Below are 13,563 nucleotides of genomic sequence, written 5' to 3' on the forward strand. Positions count from 1 at the left end.
CCTACATATTGTATCCTGCTGGTCATTACCTACATATTGTATCCTGCTGGTCATTACCTACATACTGTGTCCTGCTGGTCATTACCTACATACTGTGCCCTGCTGGTCATTACCTACATATTGTGTCCTGCTGGTCATTACCTACATACTGTGTCCTGCTGGGCATTACCCTCATGTTGTGTCCTGCTGGGCATTACCTACATACTGTGTCCTGCTGGTCATTACCTACATATTGTGTCCTGCTGGGCATTACCTACATATTGTGTCCTGCTGGTCATTACCTACATATTGTGTCCTGCTGGGCATTACCTACATATTGTGTCCTGCTGGTCTTTATCTACATATTGTGTCCTGCTGGTCATTACCTACATACTGTGCCCTGCTGGTCATTATCTACATATTGTGATCTGCTGGTCATTACCTACATACTGTGCCCTGCTGGTCATTACCTACATATTGTGTCCTGCTGGTCATAACCTACATACTGTGTCCTGCTGGGCATTAACTACATACTGTGCCCTGCTGGTCATTACCTACGTACTGTGTCCTGCTTGTCATTACCTACATACTGTGTCCTGCTGGTCATTACCTACATACTGTGTCCTGCTGGTCATTACCTACATATTGTGTCCTGCTGGTCATTACCTACATATTGTGTCCTGCTGGTCATTACCTTCATAGTGTGTCCTGCTGGTCATTACCTACATACTGTGTCCTGCTGGTCATTACCTACATACTGTGCCCTGCTGGTCATTACCTCCATATTGTGTCCTGCTGGTCATTACCTACATATTGTGTCCTGCTGGTCATTACCTTCATAGTGTGTCCTGCTGGTCATTACCTACATATTGTGTCCTGCTGGTCATTACCTACATATTGTATCCTGCTGGTCATTACCTACATATTGTGTCCTGCTGGTCATTACCTACATACTGTGTCCTGCTGGTCATTACCTACATACTGTGCCCTGCTGGTCATTACCTACATATTGTGTCCTGCTTGTCATTACCTACATACTGTGTCCTGCTGGTCATTACCTACATACTGTGCCCTGCTGGTCATTACCTACATATTGTGTCCTGCTGGTCATTACCTACATATTGTGTCCTCCAGGGCATTACCTACATATTGTGTCCTGCAGGGCATTACCTACATATTGTGTCCTGCAGGGCATTACCGACATATTGTGTCCTGCTGGTCATTACCTACATATTGTGTCCTGCAGGTCATTACCTATATATTGTGTCCTGCTGGTCATTACCTACATATTGTGTCCTGCTGGGCATTACCTACATATTGTATCCTGCTGGTCATTACCTACATATTGTGTCCTGCTGGTCATTACCTACATATTGTGTCCTGCTGGTCATTACCTACATAGTGTGTTCTGCTGGGCATTACCTACATATTGTATCCTGCTGGGCATTACCTACATATTGTATCCTGCTGGGCATTACCTACATATTGTGTCCTGCTGGTCATTACCTACATATTGTGTCCTGCTGGTCATTACCTACATATTGTATCCTGCAGGGCATTACCTACATACTGTGTCCTGCTGGGCATTACCTATATATTGTGTCATGCTGGTCATTACCCACATATTGTATCCTGCTGGGCATTACCTACACATTGTATCCTGCTGGGCATTACCTACATACTGTGTCCTGCTGGTCATTACCTACATATTGTGTCCTGCTGGGCATTACCCTCATGTTGTGTCCTGCTGGTCATTACCTACATATTGTGTCCTCCAGGGCATTACCTACATATTGTGTCCTGCAGGGCATTACCTACATATTGTGTCCTGCAGGGCATTACCGACATATTGTGTCCTGCTGGTCATTACCTACATATTGTGACCTGCTGGTCATTACCTACATATTGTGTCCTGCTGGTCATTACGTACATATTGTGTCCTGCTGGGCATTACCTACATATTGTATCCTGCTGGTCATTACCTACATATTGTGTCCTGCTGGTCATTACCTGCATATTGTGTCCTGCTGGTCATTACCTACATATTGTGTCCTGCTGGGCATTGCCTGCATATTGTGTTCTGCTGGTCATTACCTACATATTGTGTTCTGCTGGTCATTACCTGCATATTTTGTCCTGCTGGTCATTACCTACATATTGTGTTCTGCTGGTCATTACCTACATATTGTGTTCTGCTGGTCATTACCTACATATTGTGTCCTGCTGGTCATTACCTGCATATTGTGTCCTGCTGGGCATTACCTACATATTGTGTCCTGCTGGTCATTACCTACATATTGTGTCCTGCTGGGCATTACCTACATATTGTGTCCTGCTGGTCATTACCTACATATTGTGTCCTGCTGGGCATTACCCTCATGTTGTGTCCTGCTGGGCATTACCTACATACTGTGTCCTGCTGGTCATTACCTACATATTGTGTCCTGCTGGTCATTACCTACATATTGTATCCTGCTGGTCATTACCTACATATTGTGTCCTGCTGGTCATTACCTACATATTGTATCCTGCTGGTCATTACCTACATATTGTGTCCTGCTGGTCATTACCTACATATTGTGTCCTGCTGGTCATTACCTACATATTGTGTCCTGCTGGGCATTACCTACATAGTGTGTTCTGCTGGTCATTACCTACATATTGTGTCCTGCTGGTCATTACCTGCATATTGTGTCCTGCTGGGCATTACCTACATATTGTGTCCTGCTGGTCATTACTTACATATTGTGTCCTGCTGGTCATTACCTACATATTGTGTCCTGCTGGGCATTACCTACATATGGTGTCCTGCTGGTCATTACCTACATATTGTGTCCTGCTGGGCATTACCCTCATGTTGTGTCCTGCTGGGCATTACCTACATACTGTGTTCTGCTGGTCATTACCTACATATTGTGTCCTGCTGGTCATTACCTACATATTGTATCCTGCTGGTGATTACCTACATATTGTGTCCTGCTGGTCATTACCTACATATTGTATCCTGCTGGTCATTACCTACATATTGTGTCCTGCTGGTCATTACCTACATATTGTATCCTGCTGGTCATTACCTACATATTGTGTCCTGCTGGTCATTACCTACATATTGTGTCCTGCTGGTCATTACCTACATATTGTGTCCTGCTGGGCATTACCTACATAGTGTGTTCTGCTGGTCATTACCTACATATTGTGTCCTGCTGGTCATTACCTGCATATTGTGTCCTGCTGGGCATTACCTACATATTGTGTCCTGCTGGTCATTACCTACATATTGTGTCCTGCTGGTCATTACCTACATATTGTGTCCTGCTGGGCATTACCTACATATGGTGTCCTGCTGGTCATTACCTACATATTGTGTCCTGCTGGGCATTATCCTCATGTTGTGTCCTGCTGGGCATTACCTACATACTGTATCCTGCTGGTCATTACCTACATATTGTGTCCTGCTGGTCATTACCTACATATTGTGTCCTGCTGGTCATTACCTACATATTGTGTCCTGCTGGGCATTACCTACATATTGTGTCCTGCTGGTCATTACCTACATAGTGTGTTCTGCTGGTCATTACCTACATATTGTATCCTGCTGGGCATTACCTACATATTGTATCCTGCTGGGCATTACCTACATATTGTGTCCTGCTGGTCATTACCTACATATTGTATCCTGCTGGGCATTACCTACATATTGTGTCCTGCTGGTCATTACCTACATATTGTATCCTGCAGGGCATTACCTACATACTGTGTCCTGCTGGGCATTACCTACATATTGTGTCCTGCTGGTCATTACCCACATATTGTATCCTGCTGGGCATTACCTACATATTGTATCCTGCTGGGCATTACCTACATACTGTGTCCTGCTGGTCATTACCTACATATTGTGTCCTGCTGGGCATTACCCTCATGTTGTGACCTGCTGGTCATTACCTACATATTGTGTCCTGCTGGGCATTAACCTAATGTTGTGTCCTGCTGGGCATTACCTACATATTGTGTCCTGCTGGTCATTACCCTCATATTGTATCCTGCTGGTCATTACCCTCATATTGTGCCCTGCTTGTCATTACCCTTACATTTTATCCTGCTGGCCATTACCTACATATTGTATCCTGCTGGGCATTACCTACATTTTGTATCCTGCTGGCCATTACCTACATATTGTGTCCTGCTGGTCATTACCTACATATTGTGTCCTGCTGGCCATTACCTACATATTGTGTCCTGCTGGCCATTACCTACATATTGTGTCCTGCTGGTCATTACCCTCATGTTGTGTCCTGCTGGGCATTACCCTCATGTTGTGTCCTGCTGGGCATTACCTACATATTGTGTCCTGCTGGTCATTACCCTCATATTGTGTCCTGCTGGGCATTACCTACATATTGTGTCCTGCTGGTCATTACCCTCATATTGTGTCCTGCTGGTCATTAACCTTATATTGTATCTTGCTGGACATTTTTGTGTACTGCTCCTGCCTGGCCCTTCCAGCTGCCCGCTTACACAACCCCTCAGCCAGTCCTGTCTGCTACCCATAATCCTCTGCCAATGTAACTGTCAGTTATGCAAAGGTTAGCAACAAGTCTTTCCCATCTATATCAGTCTGATCCTATGAGAGGGTGGGGTTAATATTTTCTATAATTCAGCATAAAGTTTACATTGTGTCTTCTCTCTGTGAGCAGATAAGCATGAGGGTTACTATAGGATCACAAGATGGGGAACTGCCTATGTTAAACTTGATCCACTGTATATCAAATACATTTTCCACACAACATTGAACTGGTAAAGCCTTGAGAAAGTAGGCAGTGACGACCAAGTGGCTGCTTTGCTCCTGTCACATAATTCCAAATATTTTAAAGGCAGCTATTATAGTTTAAAGGGATAGGAAAGTCAAAATTAAACTTGCATGATTCAGATACAGCAGGTCATTTTAAGACACTTTTAAATTCACTTCTATTTTCAAATGTGCTTTATTCTCTTGTTATCCCTTGTTGAAAAATAATGTGCATATATCCTACACTCGTGGGAGCTAGCTGCTGATTGGTGCCTGCACACATTTGTCTCTTGTGATTGGCTGACTAGATATGTTCAGTTAGCTGCCAGTAGTGCAATGCTGGTCCTTCAGTAAAGGATAACAAGAGAATGAAGCAAATTCGATCATAGAAAATTAACTGTAAAGTTGTTTAAAATTGTATGTTCTGTCAAAATCATAAAAGAAAATGCTGGGGCTTCCTGTCCCTTTAATACAAAAAAGTATGTGTCTTTGGCTCAAATGTATTTCAAGCTAACAAGAAGAGACTTTTAAACACTTATGGAATTTAACATCCTATTTTATGAATATTTTGGTTCTGCATCACAATCTATTAAAAACAAACTGTTTTGTGATAAATTTTAGAAAATACTTCAGAATTCTAAGATATATATATGATGTACAATGAAAACATAAATTATGCTTAGCAGATAATTACATTTCCTTCTGTATAAGGAGAGACCATGGCATCATTCCTTACTGTTGGAAAATACTGAACCTGGCCACCAGGAGGAGGCAAAGACACCCCAGCCAAAGGCTTAAATACCTCTCCAGCTTTCCCCATCCCCCCAGTCATTCTGCCTAAGGAACACGGAACAGTAGGAGAAATATCAGGGTATAAATGGTGCCAGAAGAAAAATATAATTTAGAGGGCCGCCCATCGGAGAACACGGCGGGGGCTGTGGACTCTCCTTATACAGAAGGAAATTAAATTATCTGGTAAGCATAATTTATGTTTTCCTTCTTAATATAAGGAGAGTCCATGGCATCATTCATTCCTTACTGTTGGGAAACTTATACCCAAGCTCTAGAGGACACTGAATGATAATGGAAGGGACAAAAAGAGATGCGGACCCTAATCTGAGGGCACCACAGCCTGCAAAACCTCTCTCCCGAAAGCTACTTCAGCCGAAGCAAAAACATCAAACTTGTAAAATTTAGAAAAGTACGTAAGGAGGACCAGGTAGCCACCTTAGAAATCTGATCCATAGAGGCCTCATTCTTACAGGCCCAAGAGGAAGCCACTGCTCTGGTAGAATGAGCCGTATATCCTCTGAGGAGGTTTATGTCCCGCTGTTTGATAAGCAAAACGGATAACACTCTTTAACCAAAAAGATAAGGAAGTCAAAGAGACCTTCTGACCCTTACGCTTCCCAGAATAGACAACAAACAAGGAAAAAGTTTGTCTAAAATCCTTAGTAACCTGAAGATAGAACTTCAAGGTGCGAACCACATACAAATTATGAAGCAATCGTTCCTTCGAAGGAGGATTGGGACACAAGGAAGGAACCCCAATCTCTTGATTGATGTTGCAGTCTGACACGACCTTAGGAAGAAAACCTAACTTAGTACATAGGACAGTCTTATCAGAATGGAACACCAGATAAGGAGTCTCACGTTGCAAGGCAGCAATCTCAGATACTCTGTGCGCAGAAGCAATAGCCAGTATCAGGGTAGCTTGGTATTGAGACGGGATGCCATGAGATATATCTCCGGCGTCCCCCACCTGTTGCATATATCCGCCAAACACTTCGGGATGGAGAGACCATTCCCACGGATAAAAGGATTGTCTGCTGAGAAAATCGGCTTCCCAGTTGTCTACACCCGGAATGTGGATCGCTGACATTGAACAGCTGTGGGCCTCCGCCCACTCCAGAATCCAAGATACTTCCCTCATTGCTAGGGAGTTCTCGTTCCCCCCTGGTGGTTGATGTAAGCCACCAAGGTTATATTGTCTGATTGGAATCTGATAAACTGGGATGAACCCAGAAGGGGCCAAGCATTGAAGATTGTCTGAAGTTTAAAAATGTTGATCAGGAAGGAGCATTCCTCCCGAGTCCATCGGCCCTGTTCCTTCGTGGCACTCCAAACAGCTCCCCATCCTGATAGACTTGTGTCTGTAGTCACAATCTCTCAGAATGGTCTCAAGAAGGATGTCCCTCGGGACAGATGATCTGGACAGAGCCACCAAGAGAGCGATTCTCTCGACCGGTTGTCCAGAGAAATCTGTTGAGACCGATCCGAATGATTGCCGTTCCACTGCCTCAGCATGCACAGTTGCAACGGTCTGAGATGGAACCTGGCAAAGGGAATGATGTCCATGCTGGACACCATGAGACCAATCACCTCCATACACTGAGCCACAGAGGGCCTTAAGGAGGTCCAGAGGGCAAGACATGCCGAAGCTAGCTTGCAACGTCTCTGGTCTGTTAGAAATATCCTCATAGATATGGAGTCTATTATAGTACCCAGGAATTCCACCATGGTGCTTGTAATAAGATAACTTTTCTAGTTTTATCTTCCATCCATAAGATCGAAGAAGAGAGAGAAGAGATTCCGAATGGCCCTCCACCAGACGGAAAGATGGTTCTTGTACCAGAATATCATCCAAGTAGGAAGCTACTGCTATACAACGGATTCTGGCAACAGCTAGAAGAGCCCCTAGAACCTTCGTGAAAATCCTTAGAGCAGTAGCTAGACCAAACGGAAGTGCAATGAACTGGAAGTGCTGGTCCAGGAACAAAAACCTTAGGAACTAGAAGTGATCCTTGTGTATTGGAACATGAAGGTAAGCATCCTTCAGATATATAGTGGTCATGCACTGTCCTTCCTGAACCAAGGGAAGGATGGACCTTATCGACTCCATCTTGAAAAAGGGGACATTTAGAAATTTGTTTAAGCACTTTAGGCCCAGAATCAGGAGGAAAGTTCCCTCCTTCTTTGGGACCACGAAAAGGTTTGAATAGTATCCCAAACCTCTTTCTGCGATAGGTGCCGGAACAATGACCCCTAAGGAGGACCGATCCCGCACGCACCCCAGAAAGGCTTTCCTCTTTTCTGGCCTGGAAGACAGGCTTAAGAGGAGAAATCTGCCATTTGGTGGATGAGACTTGAAACCTATCTTGTATTCCTGAGCTATGACCTCCAGGACCCAAAATTTCCTGCACGTCTCTGAACCAAGTGTCTAAAAAGAGCGACAATCTGTCCCCTACACGATCCAGTGATGGATAGGGGGCCGCCCCTTCATGCCAATTTAGTCTCGTTGCGGGCTTCTTGCTCTGCTAGGATTTATTCCAAGACTGAGCTGGCTTCCAAGTGCTCTTGGTTTGCTCGGGCTTAGTGGATGGTTGCTGCCGTTGGGATTTATCAGAACGAAAGGAACTAAAATTAGAAACTTGTCCCTTCGACTTGTTCTTTTTATCTTGCGGTAGGAAGGCACCCTTGCCCCCTGTAACCGTGGAGATAATGGAGTCCAGGCCTGGACTATATAAAATATTTCCCTTAAAGGGGAGGGAAAGAAGTCTGGACTTAGAAGTCATATCCGCAGACCAGGACTTCAGCCAGAGCATCTGACAGGCCTGAATCGAAAAGACAGAAGCCTTAGCATTTAGGCGAATAATCTGCATGTTTGCATCACAGATAAAAGAATTAGCAATTATCAAGGCTTTAATTATTTCCTGGATAACGTAGAGGGGACCCTCTACCTTAATCAATTCCGATAAGGAGTCACACCAGTAGGTAGCTGCTCCAGCGACTGTGGTAACGGCTGCCAGTTGAAATAAATATCCCATAAGTTGAAACATCTTTATTAGAATGACAAGCTATCCTCAAGCGGGATAGAAGTACGCTTGGCAAGCGTGGAGATAGTGCCACCAACCTTAGGGACGGAACGTCACAACTCCAATTGAGAGTCCGGGACCGGTAATAATTTTTTAAAGGAAGACTAAGGGGAAAAGGAAGATCCAATTCTGTCCCATTTGTTCTTAATAATGTTTGCCATTTTTACAGGCACAGGAAAAGTTAAAGGCACTACCATGTCTTTGTAAACTATGTCTAATTTAAGAATCAAAGGTTCATCAGGCAGCTTGGCCTCTGGAACCTCTAATGTAGACAGGACATCCGTTAGAAGAAAATTTAAGTGTTCAATCATAAATCTAAAGGCTGGTTCCTCCGCCGCAGGAGGCTTAGAGGCAGCAGACTCCGTCCCAGAAAGTTCACCCTCTGAAGCTTCAGAGTGCGACTCATCCTTGGATAACTGAGACAGAGCAGAGAAATCAAATAAATTACATGATGACCCCGGGGCAGGAGAGTTATGTTTAACCTTTCAGTTGCGTTAAGCAGGGCAAGGTAAAGCACTGAGGGCCTCAGACACCACCGTTTTTAACTGCACAGTAAAATCCGATGGTAAAAGGCCCCCTCCAGATGGAGGATTAAGTGTATTACGGAAGCTGCGTGTGTAGAAGGAGATGAATGTTGGGTATGCACCTCACAGGACAGCAAGTCCTCAGAGGTGGAAGGCTCAGTGGTTCTTAATGGGTTAACCTTCTTTGACCGAGTAACATTGTCAAGGCACGTGGAACATAGTTGAGTGGGCGGGCATACTAAGGCCTCCTCACAATATAAACAGGTATTACTATTTGTAATAGAGGGAGTACCCTCTAATATCTCAGAATCCTCAATAGCTTAAGCTAATGATAGCAGGACACAGAAAATAAACTTTTTTTATTTCTCAAAAAACGGCACCTTTATACTCCCAATGGCTGGGGCATTCACCACCTCCTAGACCCAGACAATGCAGAGAAAAAGCGTCTTCTCCGACAACCAGCATGGTCAGGAAAGAGGAAATGCAAGCGAGACCACACCCGGTCGCATGGTGCGCAAGGCAGGTCGCCCCTTCCATGAGAAAAAGTGTGCCAATCTACAAGCTGTGCAGCACTCAAAGTGAAAGTAAAAACCTGTGCGTTCCAGCCACCTAACAGTATATGAGCCCAATAAATCTAACACATAAAGCAGCATAAAATCAAAGCATCACATTTGATTGATCCCCACTGTTCAATAATCCCCCTGAGGTGATATTAACCCATTATTCTAATAAGATAAAAGGAGTCACACTGTGACCCTGTCTTCTAGCGTTTTCAACATATGTAAAAATTGAAACGATCTTACCAGAATCCATGCTGTGGAACAGAAACACAGCCTCTCAAGTGTGACAGTCTTGTAGCATCGCTCCTGACATGGACTTGAGTGAGAAAAACAAGCAGGCAGTGGAACTCGTCAACTTTGATTGCTTAGGAGCTGTTAACAGACAGTCTGGATGGGTTCGCAGAAAGACTCTCCCTGCATTTCCAGACTCTAACTTTCGTCAATGCTCCCACTGAGAGGCTGACAAGACTACTTAAAACTCCAGTCCCATATCGAAGGGCAGATAGCCTTCCTAAGGAACTACTCCGAAATCTTCTGACACTTCTCTGCCCTCCCTCTGTGATGAAAGGCAAAGAATGACTGGGGGGATGGGGGAAGTGGGAGAGGTATTTAAGCCTTTGTCTGGGGTGTCTTTGCCTCCTCCTGGTGGCAAGGTTCAGTATTTGCCAACAGTAAGAAATAATGCTGTGGACTTTACATATATTAAGAAGGGAAATATTAATCTCTTCACACTCTGGGGTGGTGCTTAGTCTTGAAGTTCTCTACAATCAGTTATCACTACACATCAGCACAATGACCTTCTCTCATTCTGGGTTATGGTTCCGTATTCCAGCTTCTTGACCGTTGATGCTAAAACTTTGTTGGCATCGTTAGCAAAGTCCAGATCTCTGACTTCAGAGAGGGGGACAGATATGATGGCAAAAGCCTCTTTATCTTCCTTTGTCTGGCAAGTTCCAATCTGCAGAACAAGAAAGTAGCTTGTGATATAGCTAAAAACAACATTTACTGTTTGTGTAATACAATTTGTAACACTGATACTTATCTGATTTCTATAGTTTATTTTACGCCATAGTGAGAGTGTCACTGTATAAAGTGTTATGTAAAATGTACCTTTAAAGGGACATAAAACTCAAATTTGTATTACTTCTTGATTCAGATAGAGCATGTAATTGTAAACAACTTTCTAATTTACTTCTATTATCAATTTATCTTCATTCTCTTGATATCTTTTGTTGAAAAGCAGGGACTTAAGCTCAGGAGTGTGCACATGTCTGCTGCACTATATGGCAACAGTTTTATAAGAATGTTATACATTTGCAAGTGCACTAGATGGCAGCATTATTTCCAGACATGTAAAGCTCCAGACACCTAACTAGGTATCTCTTCAACAAAGGATACCATGAGAATGAAGCAAGTTTGATAACAGAAGTAAATCTGAAACTTTTTTTTTTTTTAATTGTATGCTCTGTCTGAATCACAAAAGAAACATTTTGGATTTAATGTCCCTTTAACACGTTTTAGCTGCGTACAAGTACCAATTCACAGAATCCTTGTTTAGAAGGTTCCGCAGCCACAACAGAAACTTTATAACAAATTCTGACTCCTCGTATGAAACAGACAGGGAGCCTGTGCTGTTCTCTGCTTTCCTTTTGGGTTAGAGAATTGTCAACAGTCTCTCAACATTTAATTTCCACCAGTTCCCCTTGGGGAAGTAAATCTTACATGTGACAGCCAAAACCATTACATACTTGTTTCATTATCTCTCTGTGAGCTGCGGTGAGCATCTCCAGTTACGTAAGTGGCTAAAACAACAAAGTCTCTTATTGTCTGTATTGTCCCAGACACCTTCATTTTAAAAAGGAAAATGGACAAGACTCTGTCAGAAAGTTGCTGCAAATATATCTGTATTTAATTTTGTATAACCAAAGTACAATTCATTCTTTTAAAGGCAGTTCTGGATTGAGATTTATGGACTGTAATCGTAAATTAAAAACAAATCTTATAAAGCAGTTTTAGAACTGGTTACATTTAAAGGAACCTGCTTATAAAATAGTATGATCATAGGTATGTACCTTAAGCATGACTGGTCTCTCTTCATCAGTATCGATCGGAATACTGGTACTTGTCACCCACGTGTTTGTACACAGATGACGCAACCGAACATAGGAATTCCTACAAAAGCAGAAAGTTTATGCATGCATTAGAAATGTGCACTAATGTCCATATTTCATTTCCCACTCAGAAGTTCAAACTCAAAGATATTCCTTGTTTTATTGCATAATTAACAAGTGCATAGTAAAAACAGAATTTATGCTTACCTGATAAATTACTTTCTCCAACGGTGTGTCCGGTCCACGGCGTCATCCTTACTTGTGGGATATTCTCTTCCCCAACAGGAAATGGCAAAGAGCCCAGCAAAGCTGGTCACATGATCCCTCCTAGGCTCCGCCTTCCCCAGTCATTCGACCGACGTAAAGGAGGAATATGCATAGGAGAAATCATATGATACCGTGGTGACTGTAGTTAGAGAAAATAATTCATCAGACCTGATTAAAAAACCAGGGCGGGCCGTGGACCGGACACACCGTTGGAGAAAGTAATTTATCAGGTAAGCATAAATTCTGTTTTCTCCAACATAGGTGTGTCCGGTCCACGGCGTCATCCTTACTTGTGGGAACCAATACCAAAGCTTTAGGACACGGATGATGGGAGGGAGCAAATCAGGTCACCTAGATGGAAGGCACCACGGCTTGCAAAACCTTTCTCCCAAAAATAGCCTCAGAAGAAGCAAAAGTATCAAATTTGTAAAATTTGGTAAAAGTGTGCAGTGAAGACCAAGTCGCTGCCTTACATATCTGATCAACAGAAGCCTCGTTCTTGAAGGCCCATGTGGAAGCCACAGCCCTAGTGGAATGAGCTGTGATTCTTCCAGGAGGCTGCCGTCCGGCAGTCTCATAAGCCAATCGGATGATGCTTTTAAGCCAAAAAGAGAGAGAGGTAGAAGTTGCTTTTTGACCTCTCCTTTTACCAGACTAAACAACAAACAAGGAAGATGTTTGTCTGAAATCCTTTGTAGCCTCTAAATAGAATTTTAGAGCACGAACTACATCCAAATTGTGCAACAAACGTTCCTTCTTTGAAACTGGATTCGGACACAAAGAAGGCACAACTATCTCCTGGTTAATATTTTTGTTAGAAACAACTTTCGGAAGAAAACCAGGTTTAGTACGCAAAACCACCTTATCTGCATGGAACACCAGATAAGGAGGAGAACACTGCAGAGCAGATAACTCTGAAACTCTTCTAGCAGAAGAAATTGCAACCAAAAACAAAACTTTCCAAGATAATAACTTAATATCTACGGAATGTAAGGGTTCAAACGGAACCCCTTGAAGAACTGAAAGAACTAAATTGAGACTCCAAGGAGGAGTCAAAGGTTTGTAAACAGGCTTGATTCTAACCAGAGCCTGAACAAAAGCTTGAACATCTGGCACAGCCGCCAGCTTTTTGTGAAGTAAAACAGATAAAGCAGAAATCTGTCCCTTCAAAGAACTTGCAGATAATCCTTTCTCCAAACCCTCTTGTAGAAAGGATAGAATCTTAGGAATTTTTATCTTGTTCCATGGGAATCCTTTCGATTCGCACCAACAGATATATTTTTTCCATACTTTATGGTAAATTTTTCTAGTTACAGGCTTTCTAGCCTGAATAAGAGTATCAATGACAGAATCTGAGAACCCACGCTTTGATAAAATCAAGCGTTCAATCTCCAAGCAGTCAGTTGGAGTGAGGCCAGATTCGGATGTTCGAACGGACCTTGAACAAGAAGGTCCCGTCTC

At 43.1% G+C, this 13,563-nt stretch overlaps 1 protein-coding gene across 1 annotated transcript in view; it reads right to left on the reverse strand.

Moving 5' to 3' along the window:
• The window catches only part of ITPR2 (inositol 1,4,5-trisphosphate receptor type 2), a 920,836-nt gene that overhangs the window by 822,650 nt on the left and 84,623 nt on the right, over nt 1-13,563 (reverse strand). The window contains exons 4-5 of the mRNA XM_053719707.1: nt 11,797-11,896; nt 10,522-10,682 (exon numbers count right to left, since the gene is read on the reverse strand). Of these exons, the coding sequence (XP_053575682.1) occupies nt 10,522-10,682; nt 11,797-11,896 (261 nt within the window). The remainder of the gene's footprint in view (nt 1-10,521; nt 10,683-11,796; nt 11,897-13,563) is intronic.

The sequence above is a fragment of the Bombina bombina genome, chromosome 6 (assembly GCF_027579735.1).
Source record: "Bombina bombina isolate aBomBom1 chromosome 6, aBomBom1.pri, whole genome shotgun sequence".
Taxonomy (NCBI): domain Eukaryota; kingdom Metazoa; phylum Chordata; class Amphibia; order Anura; family Bombinatoridae; genus Bombina; species Bombina bombina.